The sequence below is a fragment of the Taeniopygia guttata genome, chromosome 14, assembly GCF_048771995.1.
Source record: "Taeniopygia guttata chromosome 14, bTaeGut7.mat, whole genome shotgun sequence".
Classification (NCBI taxonomy): Eukaryota; Metazoa; Chordata; class Aves; order Passeriformes; family Estrildidae; genus Taeniopygia; species Taeniopygia guttata.
The window spans coordinates 10,178,538-10,201,606 of record NC_133039.1 but is presented as its reverse complement, the minus strand read 5'-3'; the positions used below and the strand labels follow the sequence as shown (position 1 = coordinate 10,201,606).

At 41.2% G+C, this 23,069-nt stretch overlaps 2 protein-coding genes across 8 annotated transcripts in view; one reads left to right on the top strand and one right to left on the bottom strand.

The window, feature by feature from the left end:
* Positions 1-314: 314 nt before the first annotated feature.
* On the bottom strand, positions 315-8,720 carry DEXI (Dexi homolog). The gene is made up of 2 exons (XM_030285230.4): positions 7,761-8,720; positions 315-970 (listed from the first exon to the last, which is right to left on the bottom strand). Exon 1 carries the CDS (start codon positions 8,286-8,288, stop codon positions 8,007-8,009), a length of 282 nt encoding a protein of 93 aa, XP_030141090.1. The 5' UTR covers positions 8,289-8,720; the 3' UTR covers positions 315-970; positions 7,761-8,006.
* A 942-nt stretch (positions 8,721-9,662) lies between these two features.
* The window catches only part of CLEC16A (C-type lectin domain containing 16A), a 59,792-nt gene continuing 46,385 nt past the window's right edge, over positions 9,663-23,069 (top strand). For 4 of the 7 annotated variants that reach the window (XM_072935725.1, XM_030284390.4, XM_072935727.1 and 1 more), the window contains exons 1-8: positions 9,664-9,879; positions 16,037-16,165; positions 16,831-16,964; positions 17,719-17,867; positions 18,522-18,627; positions 20,487-20,610; positions 21,496-21,670; positions 22,631-22,684. In XM_072935725.1, the coding sequence (XP_072791826.1) occupies positions 9,800-9,879; positions 16,037-16,165; positions 16,831-16,964; positions 17,719-17,867; positions 18,522-18,627; positions 20,487-20,610; positions 21,496-21,670; positions 22,631-22,684 (951 nt within the window). In that variant the 5' untranslated portion in view covers positions 9,664-9,799. Of the gene's footprint in view, positions 9,880-16,036; positions 16,166-16,830; positions 16,965-17,718; positions 17,868-18,521; positions 18,628-20,486; positions 20,611-21,495; positions 21,671-22,630; positions 22,685-23,069 lie in introns of all 7 variants that reach the window. The other 3 variants (XM_030284397.4, XM_072935729.1, XM_072935728.1) reach the window with 2 other exon arrangements.

Here is a 23,069-nt window from a genome sequence, read left to right as displayed (position 1 = left end):
GTTCTTGATACATTAACTCAATTTAAAAATTGCAGTTACATATATCAGACTTTTCTAAAAAGTATAATGGCAATTAAAAAAAACAGTCTAATGTCTGCCCTAATAACATGTGAGTTACTCCCCCCTCCCTCCATCAGTGCCTGATGTTTCACTTCAGATCTGATTTTTTAAGTAGCTGTTCATGAGAAGGATTTCCTACTTGCTGGCCATCTCAGCAACTGGAACTACTTGCAGGTACCTGCAGGAAATTCCTTGAAAGTATATTTCAGCTATTTTCTTTTCAAACTGAAGAAGAACAACTCCAACACAACTGCTTAATTTTTCATGGAAAAGATCAGTCTTTATTGTATTGCTTTCACATCTGTACATAGGAATGTGAGCTTAAACAATCTGCAAAGTATTCTGTGTTAAATAATGATTCCACCTGACTTATATAAAATTCACTCTCTGATCTATTTCAAAACTCTCATTTTAAATAAAATATCTTACTAGCACAGTTCTTGCCATTATACTCCCTGAACAGAACCTCCTTCAGTCACTCCTGCATATTTTCCCCTGAGAAAGCACTGCTTTTAAACTACTGGCTGGTAGAATTTTCAACATGTGATTGTAAAACTGGCTGAAGCTATGTGTAGAATGTGACCATTTGGGTGACATGGTATTAATTCAAAAGTTTATCAAATCTGGGTAACATCTTGATTTTCTGTTACATTGGAACATAGATTATCTTATTTTTTCATACAGTCTATCCCAGAATTACCTATGGAAGCCCAGCACGGTGCATGAATCACTGCAGTAAGTGCACACACAAGAGGCAAAGACCGTGAAGAGAAGTCACAACTGACAAGGTCTGATGACAACTCTTCTTGTTCTCTTGTCCTTTTTTTCATCTCTACATTTCAGAGCACAGTTTCTTCCCTGGACTTGATCCATTAGCCTGGTCATAATCCATTTCAGGTGTTTAATGAATCTGTTTAAAAGAAAACACAAACACAGAGTAACCCTCCATACCTAAAATTAACAGAAAAGACACTGAGTATGTGACATACAGAACCATGTTGTTGACTTATTAGAAAAAAATTTTTAAATCAAACCCTTTTGTGACTATGGGTAATAATTCATTGAGAAGTAAAGACCTGCACATTTCAGAAAAATCAATGTCACAGTTTCTGTTAATGTCAGAGCACACCAGCCCTTAGGAATTTTAACAGAGCTATGAAGATACCAGTGTGAGGGGTGTGACAGTAAGCTGTGAACCACAGTGCATCACATTAATTACCAGGGAATGTTCTTAAGAGTAAAAACACAGCTGTGACATACAGTGGGATAACCTATTTTATCCAGATTTGATACCATTAGACCTATTAATTAAAACTGATGTTTGAACTGGCTACATTATCTTGACTAGATACCATTCATTAGAGTGTTTCTATTGTTTGGATCATCATGTTAATTAAGTATTGCCTACATTTGCCGTAGTCTCTGATTTTGGTCATTTTCTCTTCTACTTCAGAGTCACATTGTTCCAACTCTTTTGGATCCTCTGGTAAGTAGTTACAGAGCTAAATAACATTTTGGAGTAACTTCTTGGTCTTACTGCCAAAAATAAATGACTGTTATATTGTTTTATCCCAGTTTATCTAATTTGCCTTGACTGAGTCAAAGTATCCCACTGCTATTAGGAATTTATTGTTTGCAATCATCAGGGGCTGAGAAGATTCCTTTAAATAGAACCAGAGCTGTGGATTACAAAGGTGCTGGGCACTAGTGACAGCATTCATCTACTCTTGTGATTTTACAGTGGCTAATTAGTGTAGTGTAGAATGGTGCAGCTCTGAGAGGGGATGACGGCATCAGTCTGTGTTGAGGTGGAGTTGAGGTACAGAAGACCACCCCTGTCTGCCTGCAGCTCAGGACATTTCTGTGTTGTGTGCAGAAAGTCTCTGGATGGACAGCTCATGTCTCCTTCACATTTCTGGGTCTGAATGAAGAAGGAAATCTGATGTCACACGTTCTGCATGAGCTTGGACAAACACAGCAATGATGTCATTAACATGGGCATTACAGGAGGCCAAAGGCAAACAGGTTGACACAAGACTGGGGGAAATGTTCTTTTATGGATTGAAAGCAGATGAAAGATTGGAAGCATAGAATAAAGCTTGGGAGGAAAGAATTCAGTAACAGAGTATACCAGGGACCAATTTTTATTCATCACCATTACTGACTCAAAGAAGAGGATGAATAGAGAAATCTTCAAGACTGCAGAAAACAAGCTCTTTCAAGTATTCAGATACACTGATAGGAATGAAATCCAGAGGGATTTCATAACACAGAGTGGGCAAAGGGCGGTGGGTTTGGAAAACATTTGCTAAAGGGCTGGGCAGCAACATGCCATCCTGCATTCTGCCTTGGAAAGAACAGAGAGGAGCCTGCAAATTTTGGTCAGGGACATGAGCTCTCCCAGAGATGGATCACAGGGCTGTGAGATCGTGGTCTGACTCATCACAACACTTCCCCTGTTCCTGTGTGCCACTTACTGCAGATACTAGGTCAGCAAGAAGCACTTTTGTGTCCAGTGAGGCATTTCTGTCAAACGTCTGTCAGCTGCTAACAGAAAACATCTGCTCAAAATTCTTCCTCTTAAAATGAGGACATGAAAAGGGGGAGCAGCAGCTCTACCAGGTTACTCATTTCATGTTTATCTAATTGCTTTCCAAGTGGAACTAAAAACTGAGCTACAGCAGACAGTTCAGTGTGCTTGTTAGTATTCTGCACTGTAGACCAGATTCTAGGCTGACTTAAAAATAGCCCAGCAAAATGTATTAGGCCTCCAAAGCAAAGGGTAAAGCTGTCTAATGGTAGTTCCAAACACTGCTGTAGGGCTGCTAGTCCAAGACTGCAATTTGTTGTGGCAGATATTAAATGGGGTGTAAATTATACAATTGGCCAGGATATTCAATCCTGCCTTTCTAAATTTCAGATTAGAAATCTGCCCCTCAAATGTCATGAGAACCTATTTTTTAACAGAAAACTTCAAAAATTTCAGAAAACTGGAAAATTAAGATGTAGGAAATATTTTAAAATATTTTTTAAATCTCAGAACTAGAACTTTCAATTGGCTTGAACATACCTGCAAGCACTGTATCTATGTAAGTATGGCTGTAGTATGACTAGCATTAACAGCTCAGTCACACTATCTTTAATTCTGCCTTTGAAGTTACTGTTCCTTACAATGCAGGCTGGAGCAAAGAACACATGGTGTGACTGTTTCACATGCTGACACTGTCTGCTTTCTGTTTCTTCACTTTCTGCAGCAGTGTTTCAGCTCTTGTGGCCTATTTGGGTTCCACTGCCTGAGCAACCCTTGAGTCTTTCTTTCTGGCCCTGCAAAAGAGTATTTAGCCTTAAGTCTGTGAACTGACCTGGAGTTTCCTCAGCAACCCATCACTCAGTGAACATCCTCATTTTCCATTACACTATTATTTCCCATACATGGCTCCTATTTGTCTTTGCCCTTTTCATCACATATATTAGATACATGCTTGTGTTTTCAGAGAGCATAATTCTAACTATTCAGCTATTTTTTCTTTCCTAATCTACAGCCAAAGTAATAAAATTCAACTGCAAAAAGAAAGACAGTTTCCCTGAGCAACTGGAAAGATTTAGCACCTTGTGCATATTTAATCCTTTGGGATAGTTGTACTCCTTATAAGCTAGGATCATTATGAGGGGCAAATGCAAAGAGTTAGAGACTAAATGTCTCTAAACAAATTATTCTTTTCTTCTATTTTAGGATTTATAGTTATTAGCTGAATATAGTGTCACTTTGTCCCTCCTCCAGAGGAAACAAACGTGAAGAATTAAATTGGATTTGTTTCTTAATTCCTTTGACAGCTTAAAAGTGGTAATTGGCTATTGCCACCTATTGAAGCACATTTATTACAGAAAGCTTAATTTTTATAGAAAAGAACCACAGACTGTTAAAAAAAAATATTTAAAATTACTTCAACACATGCAACACTCAGGCCTAAACTATGTCTATTAAAAATGAAACGTCTCTCTAATTTCTGTGCCTCATTTTAATTCACCTTATTAACAGCAACATTTGGAAAACTTTTTGAAAAATCTGCTTACTCTCTTGACATTATATAAATAAATACATTTGGTAAAAACTCACTTAAAACTGTCCATGGCTGTGGTTAATGAGTCTGTATGGACAGCTGAACAATTAACTATGATTTTGTCTTCCTTTCATCTAAAATAGAATTCCTGTTAAGTACACATTTCTTTAAAGCAGAGCTGTCAGGTGAGTGAACACTGGACTTCTACTGATCTTAGTAACAGCTAAAAATTCAAAACATGGATCTAAAAATCATAGCAATTGCACTTAATCCTGTTGCTACTGTAACTCATAAAACAGTCAATTGATCTGTATCATGGAGTCAACAAATCAGCTTGGTGACCCCTACCAAAAGGGGAAACATAGTGAGAAAGAGCAAGGTAAATTAAGTATCAAATTACTCTGGTCATTATTTTTATTATTTAAAGTCTGAAAAGAAAGAAGTCAGGAAGTAGATTCTGATAAATTTAAATGTATCCTGACAGTGCTAGTGACATCATTCTTCTGATCTGTCCTTTGCAGGACATCTCTGCTTCAGAACAGAGGCACGGGGGTGGCTGTCTCACAGACACTGAGCCTGCAGTTCTTATTGGCACTAAATTGATGAGCTGGGGAGTTAAGGTTTTTTTTATTATTATTCAGAATTTAGCTGCTGGCATTCATTGGAAGTGCTGAGTCACAGGTTTTTGAGTGCTGGATTCTGCTCACTAAAGACACCATAATTCATCTTATGAAAAAATACAGGTAAAGCATGTACTGCAACATTACATAAATTCAGTAGTTCTTATTCAATTTTCATTACTGATTACTTTTGCCCATTTTCTTTCTGATAGGAGTACTTTCTGATGAGTCACATCTGATTTTATAAAGTATGAGAATAGTCATATGACCTTATTCCAGGGGGCTTCAAATGTAATAAATAACTTGGCACACTCACATGAAAACAGTAGATGACACAAACAAGCTCAGTTCTGTTCAGTTTAGAGACTAATTTCTTCATTTGAATAAGCCAGGAAACATTTTTCGGCTGCCTACTTATCTGTCTGCCTTCAACCTCTGCCACCAATTTTGCTCAGAAACTTGAACATAATTTTGCTTCTATTGAGTTTATTCAAGTGAGAGGTTTGCTGCCAGAGAGCACAGAGCTGTTCTGATTCATGTGTTCTTTTATTTTTACATCTGAATTAGCCTTCCCACATGCTGCAGAAGGGCCTCCTGGGATTTGCCCCCTCTGTTTTCCTGTCACACGTCACTCCCACAGGGTGCGAGGCACTGCTCTCCCAGGCACAGAGGACGCTGCAAGGTTTCAGCTCAGGATAATCACTAATTCAGCTCTTTGGTTGTTCTCAGAAATCACTGGTGAGTCACATGAAGAACCTGCTCTTTAATGCAAAGCGTAGGCCTATGTATTTTTCATCACTGCTGGCAAAACAGACCCATTCTTCCTGCAGTGCCTGTGAATCCTCAGCACTTCTAGGTGTAAGGGAACAGGGCAGGTAGGAAACCTTCCCAGGCCAGGAGGGCAGGGGTTAACACTCACACCGGGTCACTGCAGGCAGGCACCACAAGAATCTAAATCTTCCCTTTCAGGGCCTTAGTGCTGCTCCCAAAGCAGAACACTGCTCCAAATTAGGGCCCTCTTCTGCCTGCTTTGCTGCTACAGAACTGGTGAGGAGGAATGGCACAGAGCAGTGAAGTAACCTGTAACAGGATATTTACTCAAATCCCTCGTCATGGTGGTAATGCTGTGTCTGCCTGGTAGCTAAATAATTATGCAATTTGTGGCCTGGTTGCTATGTCTGTAAGTATAATTAAATATATAAATAGATGGAACACAGTACATTTTTTGCTGCCTAAGAATTGATCTAACTTTTGGGATTTGTGATTTGATTCTCAGTGGAAACCACCATCTACCTTGACAGCTTCCAAATGAAAGATCAAGGCTGGAGCTGGTACCTGGGCAGAACTCCATTAGCTCTTGGTGGGTATAAATGGAAGAAAACCTCTGCATTTTGATTTCTGTATATGGACGGTTTTATAGTTAGAACAACAAGAACTTTCCAGAGCTGTTTACCTTGTTAATAAGAAGAAAAATTTTAAGAAGCCAAATAACCTACACTGAAGTGAATGTGCTCATGTCAAATTATATATTCATATAGTAGGAAAAACCCACTGAGGAAAATTAGGTCTTCTTGAAAACTAGACACAACTCATCAAGACAAATTCTAGATAAAAAAAATGTGACTCAGAAAAAGTCTTTTTAATCCCTCTACTAAATGGCATTGGAGCACTATGATTTGGAGTTTAGGGAAAGGTATTTGTGGGAAGAAAATGGATATAGTTTTTAGTACCAAAGATTTTGCTTGAATTACCATTAATTTTTAGGAATTTCTTTCCTGGAATACAGAACACATGTATTATTTGTCCAGCTGAAAAATGAGACAACCACAAAAGTAGTCAATGGTGTTTTGTGGGGAGGATTTTTCTGCTCCACACTTTCTATTCTAGCAGAAGTGATTCTAATCCAGTTGCTTGGGATGGACTACCAAATGTTGGCATAGACACTGCCATTTGCAGTGACTATATGCAGTGAGATTGCTTCAGTAGCAACAAAATCTGTTCATTCCCTCGTTAGGCTCCCACATGCCTTTGGCCAAGCCTTGTTCAGCTGTGTTTGTGCAATCAATGTTACTCCAACACCATAAATGTCCAATTTTTCCTTCTAAATGATTGACCAAAATCAGCTAATATTGCTTTACACAGAATCTGGCTAGAAATATTCAGGAGATAATTTTAACCTGTATGAAGGACAGAACTACAGGAAAGGTTTGTTTGGGTTTGTTAAATTAGAAGACTGCTTAAAATAGTTTAATATTAACTGGTATTTGTGTAGTGTGGTCACTAAGTTTATACTTGTAACCTTATAACTGCATTTCCTATTTACATAATTTCAAACAGAAAAATAAAGATATCCTGAACTGGTTTGCAGATTTACAGACAATATTTTGCTAAAAAAATCTGCTGGCAGATTTGCTAACACATTTTAATTTAAACTGTGAATGTTTTCATTAACATACATTTGGCACAGAAAGTCCTAGCTAGAAATAGTGATTTTTCTTCCCAAATGCATTTCAGTGTTTTAACATGCTAAATCCTTACATTTCCAGAGTTTTAGAATCACTCAAAAAAAACCAAACCAAAAAAAAAAAAAAAAAAAAAAAAAAGAAAGAAAAAAAAAAAGTACCAAGCAAACCCTCATGCTACAATTAAAATGGTGAGCTGGGTAGTTTGTCATCATCCAACAGACTGGTTTTAAAAGGCAGTAAATTAAGATGTATTTCTGGCTCGAGGAAGTTCTCTGAATTGTAATAAATATTAACCGGGATGCTCGTTTCGATTCAGGGCTGCTTTCAGGACCGGATCAGCAAAGCTGCCGCCCGGCTGTACAGGCAGCCCCCCGCAGCACAGCGGCAGTGGCTCGGAGGGCGAGTCCCAGGGCAGAGGGTCGCTGTCCCCGCCGGCCCCGGGCGCTGCCGGGCGGGGAAGCGCCGGGGCGGCCCCGGCCCTTTGCCCGCGCCCGGAGCTGCGGCGGAGCGTGTCCCCGGCGCTGTGCCCGGCCGGACAGTGAGGAATTACTTACTTCCCTGGCGAGCCCTCTGCTGCGTCTCCGCGGGCCTGCCCGGCGGCAGCGGCTCCCGGCTGCCCCTGTGGCCCCTGCACCGGCGGGGCGGGTGCCATTTGAAGGGAAGATGTTGCAGAAGGAGCCGCGACGCAGCGAGGGCAGCCCGGGGCGGCGGTCCCCGAGCTGCGGCCATGAGGGCACGGCGGGCCCCTGCCCCGGGCCAGGCGGCGGCGGAGCTCAGTCGCTTTGGAGCGCCCTGGGGCGTCACTCCAAGTACCCGTCAAAGACATCCAGCTCGCTGTCCGTCTCGTAGAGCACGGAGCCAGGGTCGGAGAGCATCCCCAGATCCACCAGAGCCTGGTCCATATCCTCGGGCAGGAAAACGATGCCCACATTGAGGACGATGTACTCCATCAGGAAGGCATAGTACAGGATCAGCACATTGACAAAGAACAAGCCCACGTAAAACATATAGGGCAGCACCAGCAGCGCATGGAAGGCCCAGGACTCCACCGAATCCAGACGTGCGGAGACCGCGGCGGTCATGCAGCCGTGGGGGCTGCGGGGGCAGCGGGCACCGACCCGCCCGGCTGGCGCGGGGGGCCGGACGGCAGCGGCGGAGCTGGGAGCGGGGCACGGCTGTACGCCGCAGCCCCGTGGTAGCAAAGGACAGGATCTCTGAGGAGCCGGATCCGGAGCCCGGGAAGAAGCGAGCCCGCTCCGCAGGGGCGCGGAGCGGCTGGGTCGGTCCCTTCAGTCCCCGGAGGAAGAGGGGCCCGGCGAGCGGGCGGGCGGCCAGCGCGGGTTCAGCGGCGCTGCCGCAGCCCCGCCGCTGGCAGGAGGCTGCTCAGCGGCATCTCCAGCCCGGCTACTGCAGTCCCGCCGCGGCTCCCTCCTCCTCCTGCCACCCGCAAACTTTGCGGAAGGAGCCCGCAGGCGCGTTGGGAGGCCGGCTTGAAGCACCTGCCAGCGAGCCCGGCCTGCGCGGCAGGACGGCGCTGCCCGCCCGCCCCTCGCTCCCGCCCCGCCGCACGCCGCCGTTGTTTACCAGCGGCGCGCTGCTGCCCGCGCGGGGCGGCCGTGACGGGCGCCGGCGCCTCCGCCGCGTTGGCGGCACTCGGGTCCCGCTGCGGTGCACAGGGGCTGCAGCGGACAGGGGCTGCAGCGGACAGGGGCGGCTGGCGCTGCGCGACCCTCGGCTGGGGGCTCCTGCCTGCCCGGGCACTGCCGCAGCCGCAGCCAGCGGAGCGGGCGGCGCGGGCAGGTTTGGGCTCTGCCCTCGTCCCTGGAAGTTGTTTCACGACCTCTGCTGTGACCGAAGCCCTCCTGGAGCAGCACTGCGGGCCCGGGCCCCTCTCGGCTGCCGTGCAGGTGTTTCTTTGCTGACCAAGTCTTTACCTATACCAAAATATAACCGGAGGTGGGATTTTAAACTCGGTGCAATTTTGATACTGGCTGACAAAGTCTTCAGCGTTTACACAGATTTAGTTTATTTCTCTGGCTAAAGCAAAAACAAAATTAAAAATCCTAAACTAGGTCAAGACAATCAAGGGTCCCCTTCTTTTTGTTCTTCCTTAATTTTTAAGCCGATTCAAAATACTGACTGGAAAAACCTCAGCAAGGGGAATGCCAGCAGCTGAATTTCTGACGCTGCGTCTTGCAGCGCAGGAGCTGACCCCCCACAGCTTTATTTGGGTTATGGAAGCCGAACAAGGAATTCCAAGGGTCAAATTTGACCTCAAATTACAACGCATTCAAGAGGTGCACTCACACATTTAATGTTTTGTTTTTCTGGCTCGGGTTCCGCTTACTCTCTCTGTTGCTTTAAGCGAGCCGGCCCCAGGCCCCGCCCAGCCCGTGTGGGATCGGCCCCGCCCCCGCGGCGCTCCCTGGGACTCGCAGTCCGCGGGGCGGGGCCGGGCCGGCGCTTTCCGGCGTGCCCTGGCCGCGCATGCGCTGTGCGCGCCGGTTCCGCCGCCGAGGCTCCGGGCCGGTCCCCGCCCGGCGGGGCTATGAGGCTGTAGGGGCCGCGGGCCGAGCAGCCTTCCGCCGCCAGCATGTTCGGCCGCTCCCGCAGCTGGGTGGGCGGCGGGCACGGGAAGGCCTCCCGCAGCATCCACTCCTTGGACCACCTCAAGTGAGCGGGGGGAGGGCGCGGGCTCGGGGCGGCGGTGCGGGCGGAGGGTGGCGGGGCTGTGAGGGGGCTCGGAGGGGGCGGTTGTGGCCGGGCTCCGCCCGCGGAGCTGCTCGGGGCAGGTTTCGGGGCTTCCCTCGGAGGCAGCTGCGGGGCCGGGAGAGGAAGGGGCGGCTCGGCTGCCCTCGCCGGCCGTTTTGCCGCAGCTCTCCCGAGGGAAAGAGCCCGGAGCAGTCCCCGGTGGCGGAGGCTCTGTGTTCTGGCGTGTACCTCACGGGAACCGGCCTCTCCGTCTTCGGGGCAGACGCAGGTCGTCATGTAATGTCACACTCCGGGCTGCCATACGCGTTTGTTTTGTTTTTAGTACTGCCGCAGAGTCTTTGGTGGAGTAGAGTGCGAGGCGTGATAAGTACGAGAAATACCACATTCCTGGGGAGGGAGAACTTGGTTTGTGTGCGAGGTGCCGGAGTGAGAGCGGCGCTCCGGGCCGTGTGAGGATGGCGGCGGGCAGCACTGAGTCACCGGGCCGGGATGTGCACCGGGCTGCAGCTCCTGCAGCAGGAAAGCTTTGGGGAATATAATGTGCGTCTCCCGAGCCCCACAGCCCTGTGGTACTGCTGGCTGCAGAAGGTGGAATAGTTTTTTCCTAGCTCTGCCACTGGAGAGTCGGAAGAGTGGCAAGGGATAAAAAATTTAATTTCCCTGTTCCATTTTAAGGGTTCCGCTATTGCAAGAAAATGAGAGCCACCTTGATAGCTTCTCTTTGTACTGAACGAGAAAAGGAGGTCATTAAGAGCTGAAGCACTTTCTAAATGAAATCACTGTGAATGTGTAGCTCATTGAGAAAAAGTGCCTAGTAGTTTTCAGTCTTCTTACAAGGAGGACATGGATGGGTTCTGACAGTAATGAGCAGGATGCCCTGTGCAAGACTTGGATCTTGCAGTTGCTTTATCAAGATGATTTACAGATTCTGGTCCTTGTCTCCAAACTGGAAAATATTCAAAATGAGCAGGACTAACTGAAATGCAATGCTTTTTACCAAAGACACAGAAATCAAGCCCATGAATACAAAATGAATGAGGCAGTAGTATTGCAGAAATAATTTTAAAAGCATTGTAGCTCAGACTAGCAAGTCAATTTAGTCTGGTTTTACAGGAAAAGGGGGAAAAGTCATGCTCAGATGTAAACATAGGAATGTTCTGTTGAACATACAAGGAGTAGTTATTGTGTACTACTCTGCATTAGTGGAGCTTTAGCTATGTCTGGCTTTGATATTTGACTTCAAGAATCAGCAAGAATGCTGATGCATGATGAAAATTGAAAAAACTGAATTTAAGTCTAGGAAAAAAAAAGGCTGGTGAGAGGAAGACTTGAGACTTACTTTCAGATAAGAAAAAATGTGCCCATATGATCTTTTGGGACCACAGAGGTTGGAAAAACAACACCCTACCTCATTTGTAGTAATGGGGAACTGGGCTGAAAGTGTTGTGGTTTCTTATCAGAAAGTTGAAGTATATATTTATCTACTAAAGTACGAGCTTTGGTCTGTTTGCTTTTTTGCATGTGATTTCTATAATTATGAATCTGAAATGGTTATATGTAAAGGACAGATGAGACCTTTGATCTTTTTATACTATGTGTATTTTAAGTGTTTATCCAGGCTGTGTGAATTTCAGCTTCTAGATAGGTGCCAATGGGAAAGGTGAAATTTAGGTCTTTTCCAAATGTTGAAGTGGGTAAAGTAACAGAAGGAAAAAGGTCAGAGAGCCTTTGTTTTGGGGTCATGAAAGAAAGTCTCAGTAAGCTCACTTGATAAGCTTTTTACCTTCTCCTCTCATCAAAGCCCCATTTTGTGTTCCATATGAAGGAGCTGAGTAGAACACACCTGCCTTGCTATTACAGGTTAGCTCAGTCTGTAAAAGTTATATTATGCTATGTTACAGGACTGAAATCAGTCTGGGCTAACCTTGTGGGAAATTTTTTATTTCTAAACTTGCATAAGGTACAGTTTAGTCTAAATTATAAACAGTCCATGTGCTTAGTGATACCAGCAGCATTACTGCTTTTTGTCAGTAAATGCTGGATCTTTACCATCAACTTTAATGTAGTTTGAGGCTTGCTTTTGAAATTTTGCTATTCAGTCTTCCTGAAAACATGCCAGAGAATGAACTGGCTGAAGGAAAATTGCGAGACTGTTTGTATTAGGTGTTTTTATACAGTTTCTTGATCTCGTGAAAACAGTTAAAATTTAATGCAACTTCTGAAATATGATCTAGAGAAGGATGACACAGTGCTGCTCACTGCCTGGGTACTTCTTAGAGAACTTGATCTTTTTGTGTGTCTTTGTTTCCAAGTCAGACGTTTCCCCCTACTTTTCTATGGTGTTTTCACAGCCCTGTTGTTACTGTCAGGCACATTTCCCATTGTTGCTGCTGCACTTGGTATTTTAATTGCACTGTGATTGCACAAAAGATTCCATGCCATTAAAGTTGGGTGCTGAACCGTTCGTATGCCTTGGTCAAATGCTGTGTCCATAAAGGTGTGCTTGAAATCTTTTCTCATGAGTGATTCATTTCCTGAGGCACTGTCCGTGCTATGCATCAGATTTCCTCTGTGAGGACAATATGCAATTACCTGAGTACAGGACGTGTGAAGGAGCAAGCCTGTTATGGTGAATTTTGGGCTTTTAAAATTTGAGTGCTTGACTTCCTAAACTCTTACCTGATTTAATGTATTTTTGTAAGTAATAAGTAGGAAAGTCATTAATATGCACTTAGAATATTCATGAGTTACTATGTTACCCCTTTGAGCATGGGTTCTAACCAAAAATGTTCAGATTTTTGTTTAGTTTCTTAAGTTGTTGGCAACATCTCCCACTGATTCTGATGGTGTTGTGTGCTTTGGCACTTCCTGCATGAGGTGTTTTTGTTTGAACCCAGTCTTCAGCTATGGAGATGCCAAAAGTCTCCTCTTTGACAGTTTTGTGTTTTGAAGCACAAACCTGATCCCTCTGTAATCAGCATTTAGAGACAGCCTTTAAAGATTTATCTAAATACAAAATACTGGGTTTGTGTGATACTTCATGTTTTCATAATGTGGTATTTCACACGTCTGTAAAAAGAAGCAAGTATGTGCATGCTTCCTTGTATATTTATCCTATTTCAAGCAAATAGGATAAATAAGAAATAAAATAAAAAGGTATAGCTTGAAGGTGAAGCCCAGGTTTCCTCTTAAGTGCATCAGTCTTTAGCAGATTAAGGAATTTTGCAGTAATGCTGCTGCTAAGTAAATAAATTTGGAGATAATTGATTCCCGACTGTTAAATGCTTGCACTTTTTGTGTTCGTAATGCTCTATATTCCATAGGTTCCCAAAATGAAATAATATATTGTTATTCTTCCCACTGCATCCCATACCCAAAATTCCACTGCTGGAGTAAATTTTAGTCCCAAGTTTGTATAATAAGAAATACACATTCACAGATGCAATAATTTCTATGTGACTTCAAGTTAATTGTCTAAAATATGTGAAGTAATATAGTATTAATTGCTGTTTCAGGAAGTTGTTAAAATTATTGTGGAATGAACTGATCTAATTGCCATCTCTTCAGATGTTCTCTGCTCCATTAATTGCTGCATCCTCAGAGCAGGGACTGAGTTTGTGCTCTGTCTTTGGATTCACTGTCCTGATAATGCATGAAGTGCCCTGATGGGAAGTTTTTCCAGGGCTCGTGTGTGGTGTGCTGTTTTAGAAACCCTGGGAATTATCACAGGTGGTCAGCCTTAAGCTGTCCCATCTTCACTGTGAGCCATCCCACTGTGAGCCATTCCCCTGTCAGTCTCCACAGAAGGAATCTTGAGCTGTGATCCTCAGATTAGTGAAAGAGGATTTCCAGGTGCTCTCTGCCTTGCTATTTAGTTATGGTACAGCACATGACCAGGCAGCTATGTTTGTAGGACAGCTGAGAATCAAGTTTTCCTTGAGTGGTTTCAATGTGATCAGTGACTGCTTTGGATTTGAAAATGAGTGTTGGTTTCTAGAGGGAGGGGAAACCACCATGAAGAGGGAGAGAATTTTTTTTTTTTTACTGAGGAGAAAGATAAGAAAAGACTATTCCCCTTCCACCTCTCCCCCTCTGCCACCTATTCCCTTTTCCCTCCTCTTTGCTGCCTAGGGATATATATATAATATGATAATGGATTTGGTAATGTAGTGCAGGCTTTGTTACATTGCTGATTAGGGGGTGACGGAAGGGAGCATGTGATAGATCAAGTTTGTGAAAGCTGTGAATTTCTGAGGGCTGTTTATCTCTTGTGTCCTTGTGCCATACTCAACACAGCGGAATTGTTGTTTCATGGTTAAGTAATATCAAGACCAGCAAGAACACAGTGTTTTACCATGACAGCACAGAGCATTTTATCATCTTCTCTGAAATAACATCTGTTCCCTGCATGGCTTGTGAGGACAGACTGTGTCTTGCAGCAAGTCCTGTGACACTCTGCCCAACTCAGAGGCAGCTCAGAGTTGAAGAAGTCTCCCAAAACCAAATTTGACAGATGTAAAGTAAATTGTAAATATGATCAAAGTAGTTGTGTGTGGGGGGGAGGTTTTTTGAGTTCAAGCAAAATGTTCTGAAACTAGGTCTTGTCTTTTAAGTCTGATAAATATTTGGAACAGCCTCACGTGAGTGTTTAGTTAAATGGCATTTTAGTCTCTGGCTGCATGCTTGCCCAGTGCAGTGGTTCAGTTTTTTAGTGTTGATAAAATTGATGGGAATCCTGTTTTTAAAAGGTGATTTCAAGTCTATTTTTTGACCCAAAGATCTTACTTTAAGCCATAAACCAGACAAAAATTTTGGTTTAGAAATGCGCTGTGTTTTTTGGAGCCTTACGAAGCTTGGCAAAATTCTACTAATGAGATTCCTAAAATTTCAGTCTGAATCACTGAACAAACTTTCATGGAATCCAAAACAATAATGAAGGCTGCCCCAGGGTCAGGACACAGGCTATTTTCACAGAATTAGATCCTGGAAGTTTGATTAACTCCACTATCATGGCAAGATTGATAATATGGGAAATCTGTTGTCCAAACACTTGTGAGCATTTGCACAGAAATCTTGAATGCTGAGGTGTTACTCCTGGTTTTCAGTACAATCACAGCATAACAATATAGGAGCTGTGTTTAGGAATCTAAACTTGTGCAGTTCTAAAATGACATAAAATTTCCCTCATGTTTTTAATTGTGCACCTTTCTTATATTTATCCTTTCTTTTTATCGCTGTATAAAAGAAAAAAAAAAACAAAACAGAGGGAGGAAATCAGTGGTGATTTTTGTGCTTTTATTAGAATTTGCTCCCACCCCATCTCTTTTTTTTTTTTTTTGTGGGACATAAAGTAGCAAGACAGAAGTTGGTATTTTGATGTAACAACTTACTTGGGGGGAAAAAAAAGTGCTTCCTTGAAGAGTAAGGTTCTGAGACTTAAAACCTGAAAGGCTTGCGTTCTCTACAGCTTCCTGTCACTTGTGATATAGATATACACTTTTTTAAGCTTCACTAGACCGTCTTAAACTCTTGCCCTTTGAAATTATAAAACTGGACTTTACCCCCTTCCCAATCAGTGTTTCTGTGCCCAAGGGACCAGAGACCTGATGAAGCTTTGCCAAGGTGAATGAATAATCTTTGAGGGTCCTGATATTAAACATCAAAATTGATGTGAGTCTGTGAGGGGGCTCTGCAGGCAAGAGAAGGGATTGAACTTCCCTGGTTAGACCTCATGTGCCGCTTTCCCATATCAGCTACTGCGTGCTTACCTGCTTCTTCTTTTTCTGTTTTCTTGCTCATCACTCCTCTGACATATTCCAAATAAATTAATGGAAGAAGCATCTTGGACCAAATGCACAGTTTCTAGGTCTATGTTAACATATGCATAAGCACTCAGAACTCACCTGGCTGGGGGATATTTGTTTCCTTTATCACTTACTCTGTTTAACAATTACTTTTCTTTGCATCAGTATTAGAAGGAAATTTTAGGGTTTTAAAATGGTACAACCATTAGACTTAGTGTGTGCATATATGTGTGTCTGCATTGGTACAGTGATGAAAGACAAACATGGTGCATGTGCAAGTGGCAGGATAGCATGTTACTTCTTTTCTCTTTTAGGTACATGTATCATATTTTGACTAAAAATACAACAGTAACAGATCACAACCGCAACCTGCTGGTGGAGACCATCCGCTCCATAACAGAGATCCTGATCTGGGGGGATCAGAATGACAGCTCAGTGTTTGAGTGAGTACTCCTGAGCCAGTTCTCTCTGAGACTCTGCTTTTGTGTTTGAAGAATGCTTGGAGTTGTACAGAGTTCTGTACACGGTTACTGTTAACTCCTCCAAGACTGTATTTCGTGATTATATGTAAAAAGTTAGGTCCTGTAGTAGATGTGTGAGCAGTTTTGTATTCATGTCATACAGGAGTTTGCTGCTTCTAAAAAGTGTTTGGACTCATGAGCCCCTTTCAAGTACTGCTTTTGTTTGACTCTCTATTCTTTTGATATAAATACAAACTCTAACCTATTTTAGGGTCCAGATTTACTCAATGCATCTATTCATATCACATTGTTTCAATTTACCTAAGATACCACAAATAGATCTCTTATTCTAGCAGTGGTATTTACAACTGCCTGATAAATTGAATATTCTAAAAATATAGTAAGAAAGGCCCTGATGGCCTGATACCTTTTTTCTGCATAATTTGAATTTTTAAGCCCTCCTGTTTAGTATTTAAGTTTTTTGAAAGGTATTCTTTTGTTATACAGATACAACTTTGCAAAGTAATTCTTCATAAAAACAAAACATGCTGTTTGTCAAAGTTGCCTTGAATCATCCTTGCTCCTAGCCAAATTATGTTCCTGTTACTTAGAACTTGTGACTTAATAATATCTTTATTTTATTTCAGCTTTTTCTTGGAGAAGAATATGTTTGTGTTCTTCCTGAACATCTTGCGGCAGAAGTCAGGTCGTTATGTGTGTGTGCAGCTGCTGCAGACTCTGAACATCCTTTTTGAGAACATCAGCCATGAAACATCCCTGTGTAAGGACACAATTCCGAACTGCTTAGGTTGAAGTGATCTAGATTTGATTGGATTCCCTTTCATTCAGTGAAATTTAGTCATAGTACCCCTGCACAGAACTATGTGAATTACTAACAATCTTTTAAATTGAACATTACCAAAAATTTGGTGTAAACTGATTCCACTATACCTTTGAATGTAAATTTTCAGTGGTGCAAAAGTAGTTTTTTGGTACAACAAGCATTTAGCCCATTTCAAGGGATTCCACAAGTCAAATTAGTTGTGATCTGAAATGTTCACTTGCTACCACAGGTCATGTGGTAAAACTCTGGTGTGTAATTTGTACTGTAACTGTGTTAATATCATTGGTACTGGCAGTCAGCCACAGGAGGTTCCTTCAAGATTTTTGGCAAAATACATAGAGGATGGAGAATTAATAATTTGGAGTATTCCACAACTGTTACAAAAGTCATCATCAAGCCTTGGAGAGTTGGGACTTTGTGAGGAAAAAAATTAAGTGTTATTAGCTGCAGAGCTTACTTGAATTGAGGAAGATGAAGTATATTCTCAGTTGTGTTGTTCTTGGGAGCAGAGACCTTTGTAGGGAGCAGATCCTTTATATTAATGCTCAAAGGCATCACTTGAGCTGTTTGGCTCAAAATTGTGATCTCCAAGCATCAGGTTGTTGCCTTCTAGCTGGCACTTTAAAATACAGCCTGTTACCACAGCAATTTATTTTGTTAACCTGTGTAAATACTTTTTTTTTTTTTCCAGACTACCTGCTCTCTAATAACTATGTGAATTCTATTATTGTCCACAAATTTGACTTTTCTGATGAGGAGATCATGGCATATTACATATCATTTTTGAAAACTCTTTCCCTGAAACTCAATAACCATACTGTACATTTCTTTTATAATGAGGTAAGTAAAGAAAGCTGCAGTATAATGATAAGAGGACTTGAATTAGAAATTGATAGGAGTGTGGCACATATTCTGTTTAGTCTCTTGTCTCACACTGTCTTGCTTTTATTTTTATAATGGCTATACCAGTGGTTGTGAATTTGTGAGGCTCTCTGCACAAGCATGGCTTTGTCCTCTTGTAACTATAATAAACTAAAAGTTAGTGTTATATTGGATCATTTCAGTAGTTTTTAAGTCTGCTTCCTTGAGAATTCAACTTGTTTATGCTTTGTTTTCTTGTGCTTTCATAAACAGGATCTTTTCTATTGCATCACTTGGTTCTAAAGAGGCTTAGTCAAAGTCAAAGTCCAAAAAGCTGAGTCAAAGGGCAAAGTTGAAATGGGTTTTTTCTCTCTGCACTCTGCTTTCTGCCAGAAGAGGGCATGACAGCACTGAGTATGTGCACAGTTGTCCTGGGAAGCTCTGATGCTTAAAGCAGTTCATTTTGATGCAAAGCTACAAATGCAGCTGAATGTGCATTATAAAATAATTTTGATTACTTGAGTAGAAGATAAAGATTCCAAGTTAATATAGGGAAAACATCATTTATACAGAATCAGAAGCCATATTCTGTACATGTCTAATGAATAAATATTTTCTTTCCTCTTGTTACAGCACACTAATGACTTTGCTTTGTACACTGAAGCTATTAAATTTTTTAACCACCCCGAAAGCATGGTCAGGATTGCCGTTAGGACTATAACTTTAAATGTCTACAAAGGTATGCTTTTTATATATTAAAAAAGGCATGTGTGCAAATCTTGTTTCATTGTAGTTTAATTTTCAGTTATTTATTTCTAAGGGTTTTCTGTTTTATAAGACTGAAAAGCTCAGCATGTTGGCAGGTTTCAGATACACATTTTGACTTTTGTGACAACTATCCCAAACCTGCAGTACGTACTTGTAAATAGTATTATCTTCTCACCAATGAGACTAGTTTAAAAAAAAACCCAGAATGTCAGGCATACAGAAGGAACTTTGGTTTCCCTTCCAAGAGAGGTCAGAATGTGACTGTATGTAAAAAGTAAACAAACAAAACCCCCAAACCAGAGTGTTTTAAGAATATGAATTATCTTTTACTGATGAAATTGAGCTTTCTAGTGTATGAAGTAGTAACCAGCATCACTCCCTTTTGATTGGAAGTGCATTAAAATGACTGTAGAACTGTTAGGTGCTGCAGTCACTCCAGTCTCAAGAGGAGCTGGACCGTTCCCAGAGGTGCTCAGTGAAGGCCAGGAGGCTGCAGTCTCAAACTCCTGTGCTGGGCATTCCAGTAGGACACAAGGGAAAAACCTAAAGCTTTACTGTGAGAGTAGTTGAGCACTGGAATTGGTTTTCCAGAGAAACTGAGGCATCTGTATTGTTTGGGGTCTTCAAAACTCGGCAGGGACCTCAGCAACTTGCTTGAGCTTTGAAGTTAGTTAGCACTACTTTAAGAATGTCTACTCTAAACCCAATGTCCAAAAGCCATTCCCCCTAAAATTTTCTTGGGATATATAAGATTTTTAATAAACTGTTTGCAGTGTTCTTTGTAAAAAAGTTATTTATTCTGAACTTCTACCTCTGAAGTCAGCATGCTATAAGATAATATGTATTATGCAATATGTTCATGCAGGGCTTCTTGTTCTTTAGTCCATTTTAAGTTAAATTACATATTGAATTTACACAAATTCCTGTCAATTAAGAGAAGAAGTGGTTTGACAGTCTTCATAAAAGCATGTGAAGTCTTTTTTTAAAACAATGAGCAGTTTGCTTTACAAATGACTGGATAGCCTGCATAGCAAATAGGGTCTTTACAGTGCTGGCTACAACACTTTTTCTTCTTGTATGTTGAGAAATGGGCACTTAGTACTTGTCTTCTACTTCAAGGACTGTAAATGCAAATAAAAACTCACAAAACAGAGCAGATTATAGGCTTCATATCGTATTTGTGATATATTTATGCAACTAAGTATTTTTATGAAAAAAATTACTTTTCTAGAATTTTCATTGTATGTTGTAGTGATATAATAGTTAGAGTTGAAAAGGCAGAGCTCAGATGTTCAGGTTTGATAATTTTCTGACTACCTGCGTATATTCTGTTCTAACTGCTACCCCGTATGTTTTAGTTTAGATGCTTTGTGCTTTAGCATTTTAAACCCTTTTAGAGGATGTCACTATCCCAGTTCCTAATCCTTTTAACTGTTGTCTGTTTCTTTTGCCCTTCCTTCACTGATGATTCCTGTGTTCCTTAATGCAGTGTCATGTAAGTCTAACTAGCTTGACTCTCAGCATTACTGCTTTATTCTTATGCTTCTCTCTTCTTTTGACTAAATAATATGCTAAAAGAACCTGTCTGAATTCACTAGATTTGTTTCTTTTCAGACATCTGTAAATATATCAACATTAGGCTCATTAAAGCCAGATAATAATTGATGTGACATTTTTATAGATTTCCATTTCATGCCTAAGATTGTGTCAGGTGTATACTCAAATGGAAAACTAGCATGTAATCAAATTCAGAAGATATTTTATTGTACTTCTTAAAAAGCAGTAAAAAATACTGGCAACTGATTTTTCTTTTTAATGATTTCTCTTCAGTGGACAACCAGCCTATGCTGCATTACATTCGAGATAAAACTGCAGTTCCTTATTTCTCCAACCTCGTCTGGTTTATTGGCAGCCACGTGATAGAACTGGATAACTGCGTGCAGACTGATGAAGAGTAAGCTTTTACAAATGCTGCCTGTTGAATGGAAATGCTTTGCCCAGATGTCAATGGTGTCCTTATTTTGTCTGTAGTAGTCCAGTTAAGTTAGTTTCTAGATATGTTCCCATGTAGACAGTTCAGACTTTTCACTCTTTGAAGGTTTTTAGTAATTCTTAAAGGAAACAGTGCTGTGTGCCTGATCTGTGCTGACATCCCTATAAGTAAATTAGTGTTTGCAACAAGCCTTTTCTTTTTGTTCTGCTAAAAACAGCAGGTATCCAGGAGACACAGCAGGTATTTCATGCTTCTCAATCTTATAAACTTTGTCTTTCTAACATCTTTTTTCTATGTGTCATCTTATTAGAAGAGCTTTCTGTAAAGATTCTAGGAAAAATATTTAAACTAGAAAGATGAACTTGATTGTGAGCTGTCAGACCTGACATGACAGTGTAACATTCCGCTGTCAATTACGGAAATACTTTGTTGATTCAAGTTAATCTTGGTTTGTCTTGCCACCCCCACCTTACAGTGGTCGTGTGTTTCTTGCTTTCCTAAAGTGAAGAGGTAGGTGTTAAATACAACATCTAATTCTTCTTTCATTTTTGGAAAAGAAATCTTCTCCTTTTTGTAGTTGGCTTGTGGAAGGACTGGCAATGGAAGCAAAGCTTTGTAAAAACAGGTCTTCTGAAAACTTGGGGCAAAAACTTGATATGTGCATCCTAAAAAAAATACAGGCAACTCTTTAACAATTGCTTTAGTTGACTTCACTGAAACATCTGCTTTGGGCAGTCTACCTGAGCCAGGTGATCTGTGGCAGGGATGCACGTTAATTTCTTCCCTAAGCTTTTAAGACTTTCACAATTCATCACATATAAATTTTTATTTCTGCTCTCTTTTCAGGCACAGAAATAGGGGCAAACTGAGTGACCTGGTAGCAGAGCATCTTGATCATTTGCATTACCTAAATGATATCCTTATCATTAACTGTGAATTTTTAAATGATGTGCTGACAGACCACCTACTTAATAGGCTCTTTCTTCCCCTCTACGTGTATTCATTAGTAAATCAAGACAAGGTAAGCTAATACCTGCAAACAGGTAATTCTCAAAGGTGCTGCTTACTTGCAGTGTGCAAAGTGATTTGGGCAGTAGGTGTATGATGTGTGGTTTACATGAAACAGCTCAAATAAGGTGGCTGTAGAGGAAATAGCCTGAAATGGAATTCAAGAGCACAGCAGATCAAATTTTATTCACCAAAGAAATGCTGTTTTGGGTGACATGGTGGTTAAAAGCTCACAGTAGTGGAGACCAAGAAGAGCTGCGAATTTGGAACAGGGTTTAAATTTCTGCGATGCTAGGAGATGTGTGATTTCCTTTTTTGATAAGGTTACTTGTCTTCTGGCAAAAGCCGAAAAAGCAAATTTGCCATGATCTAAAAATCTGTCCAGGTAGAAAATACAGACTTTTGGGTTTGATACTAATTTCTTCTATTTGTAGAGAAGCTGTGTTTTAATGTGATGTAGCGGAATTTATTTTTAAAGCATAGTGTTTAAATTAAGTGGTGGTTTTACTAAAACTGGTTTTTAGTGAAACAGACTATTTTTTTTAAACCTGCACAGGTTCCTGCATTCGCTTGTCTGTTTTGGGTAATATTTCATGCTCTCTGAATAGCTAATTAGCAGTCTTTAATGAATGTTAACTGGGAAGAATTTTTTTGGATGAATAGTAGCATAGTGAAAACCAATGTACTTCTCAGATGCTCACCTGTTTAAATTACTGAAGTAACCATGAGAGACAGTAATTAATTATTGAATTAATTAATTGCAGTCTTTTAACCAAGGAAGAGTGAGTGATATGCTTATTCAGAGAGTATCCATTTCAAATAGTTTACAAGTAGTGAATGTTAAAGAGCTTGATGCTTTCTGAATATTTTGTATCAGAATGTGGAACAACACAAGTTTCATTTTAAATAAAACATTAAGCCATATAAATTCTTTGTATAAATAAGTAAGCATTTTTCATAACTTTTTCTGTAGGGTGGAGAGCGTCCAAAAATAAGTCTCCAGGTTTCTCTCTATCTTCTTTCTCAAGTAAGTATTTTAAGTATTTGTCCTGTTTCAGAACAAATTTTGCAGTACTCTTGTGATTATAGAACAGTGTACTTTCATCATTTTGCCAAAAACATAAAAGAAAATTAATCAAAACAAATTTCTAACCTTTCAGTTTTCATTAAGAAAAAGAAAGTAAAACATTTTTGGCGAACAAAGTAGCTTCTTACTTGAGTTAATGTCATTTTTCTGTGGATCCCATTCTACAGGGTAACCTTTAGAGCATTTCAAATTGCATGCATACCCTGACAAATGAAGTATAAAAGTCATGCAACATGCTGGGTCAGAACTTGGTGCAATGGCAGATGAAATTTGCCTAGATGCTGTATCGCATTTTGAATCTGCTTAAGCTATGGAAAATCTCAGG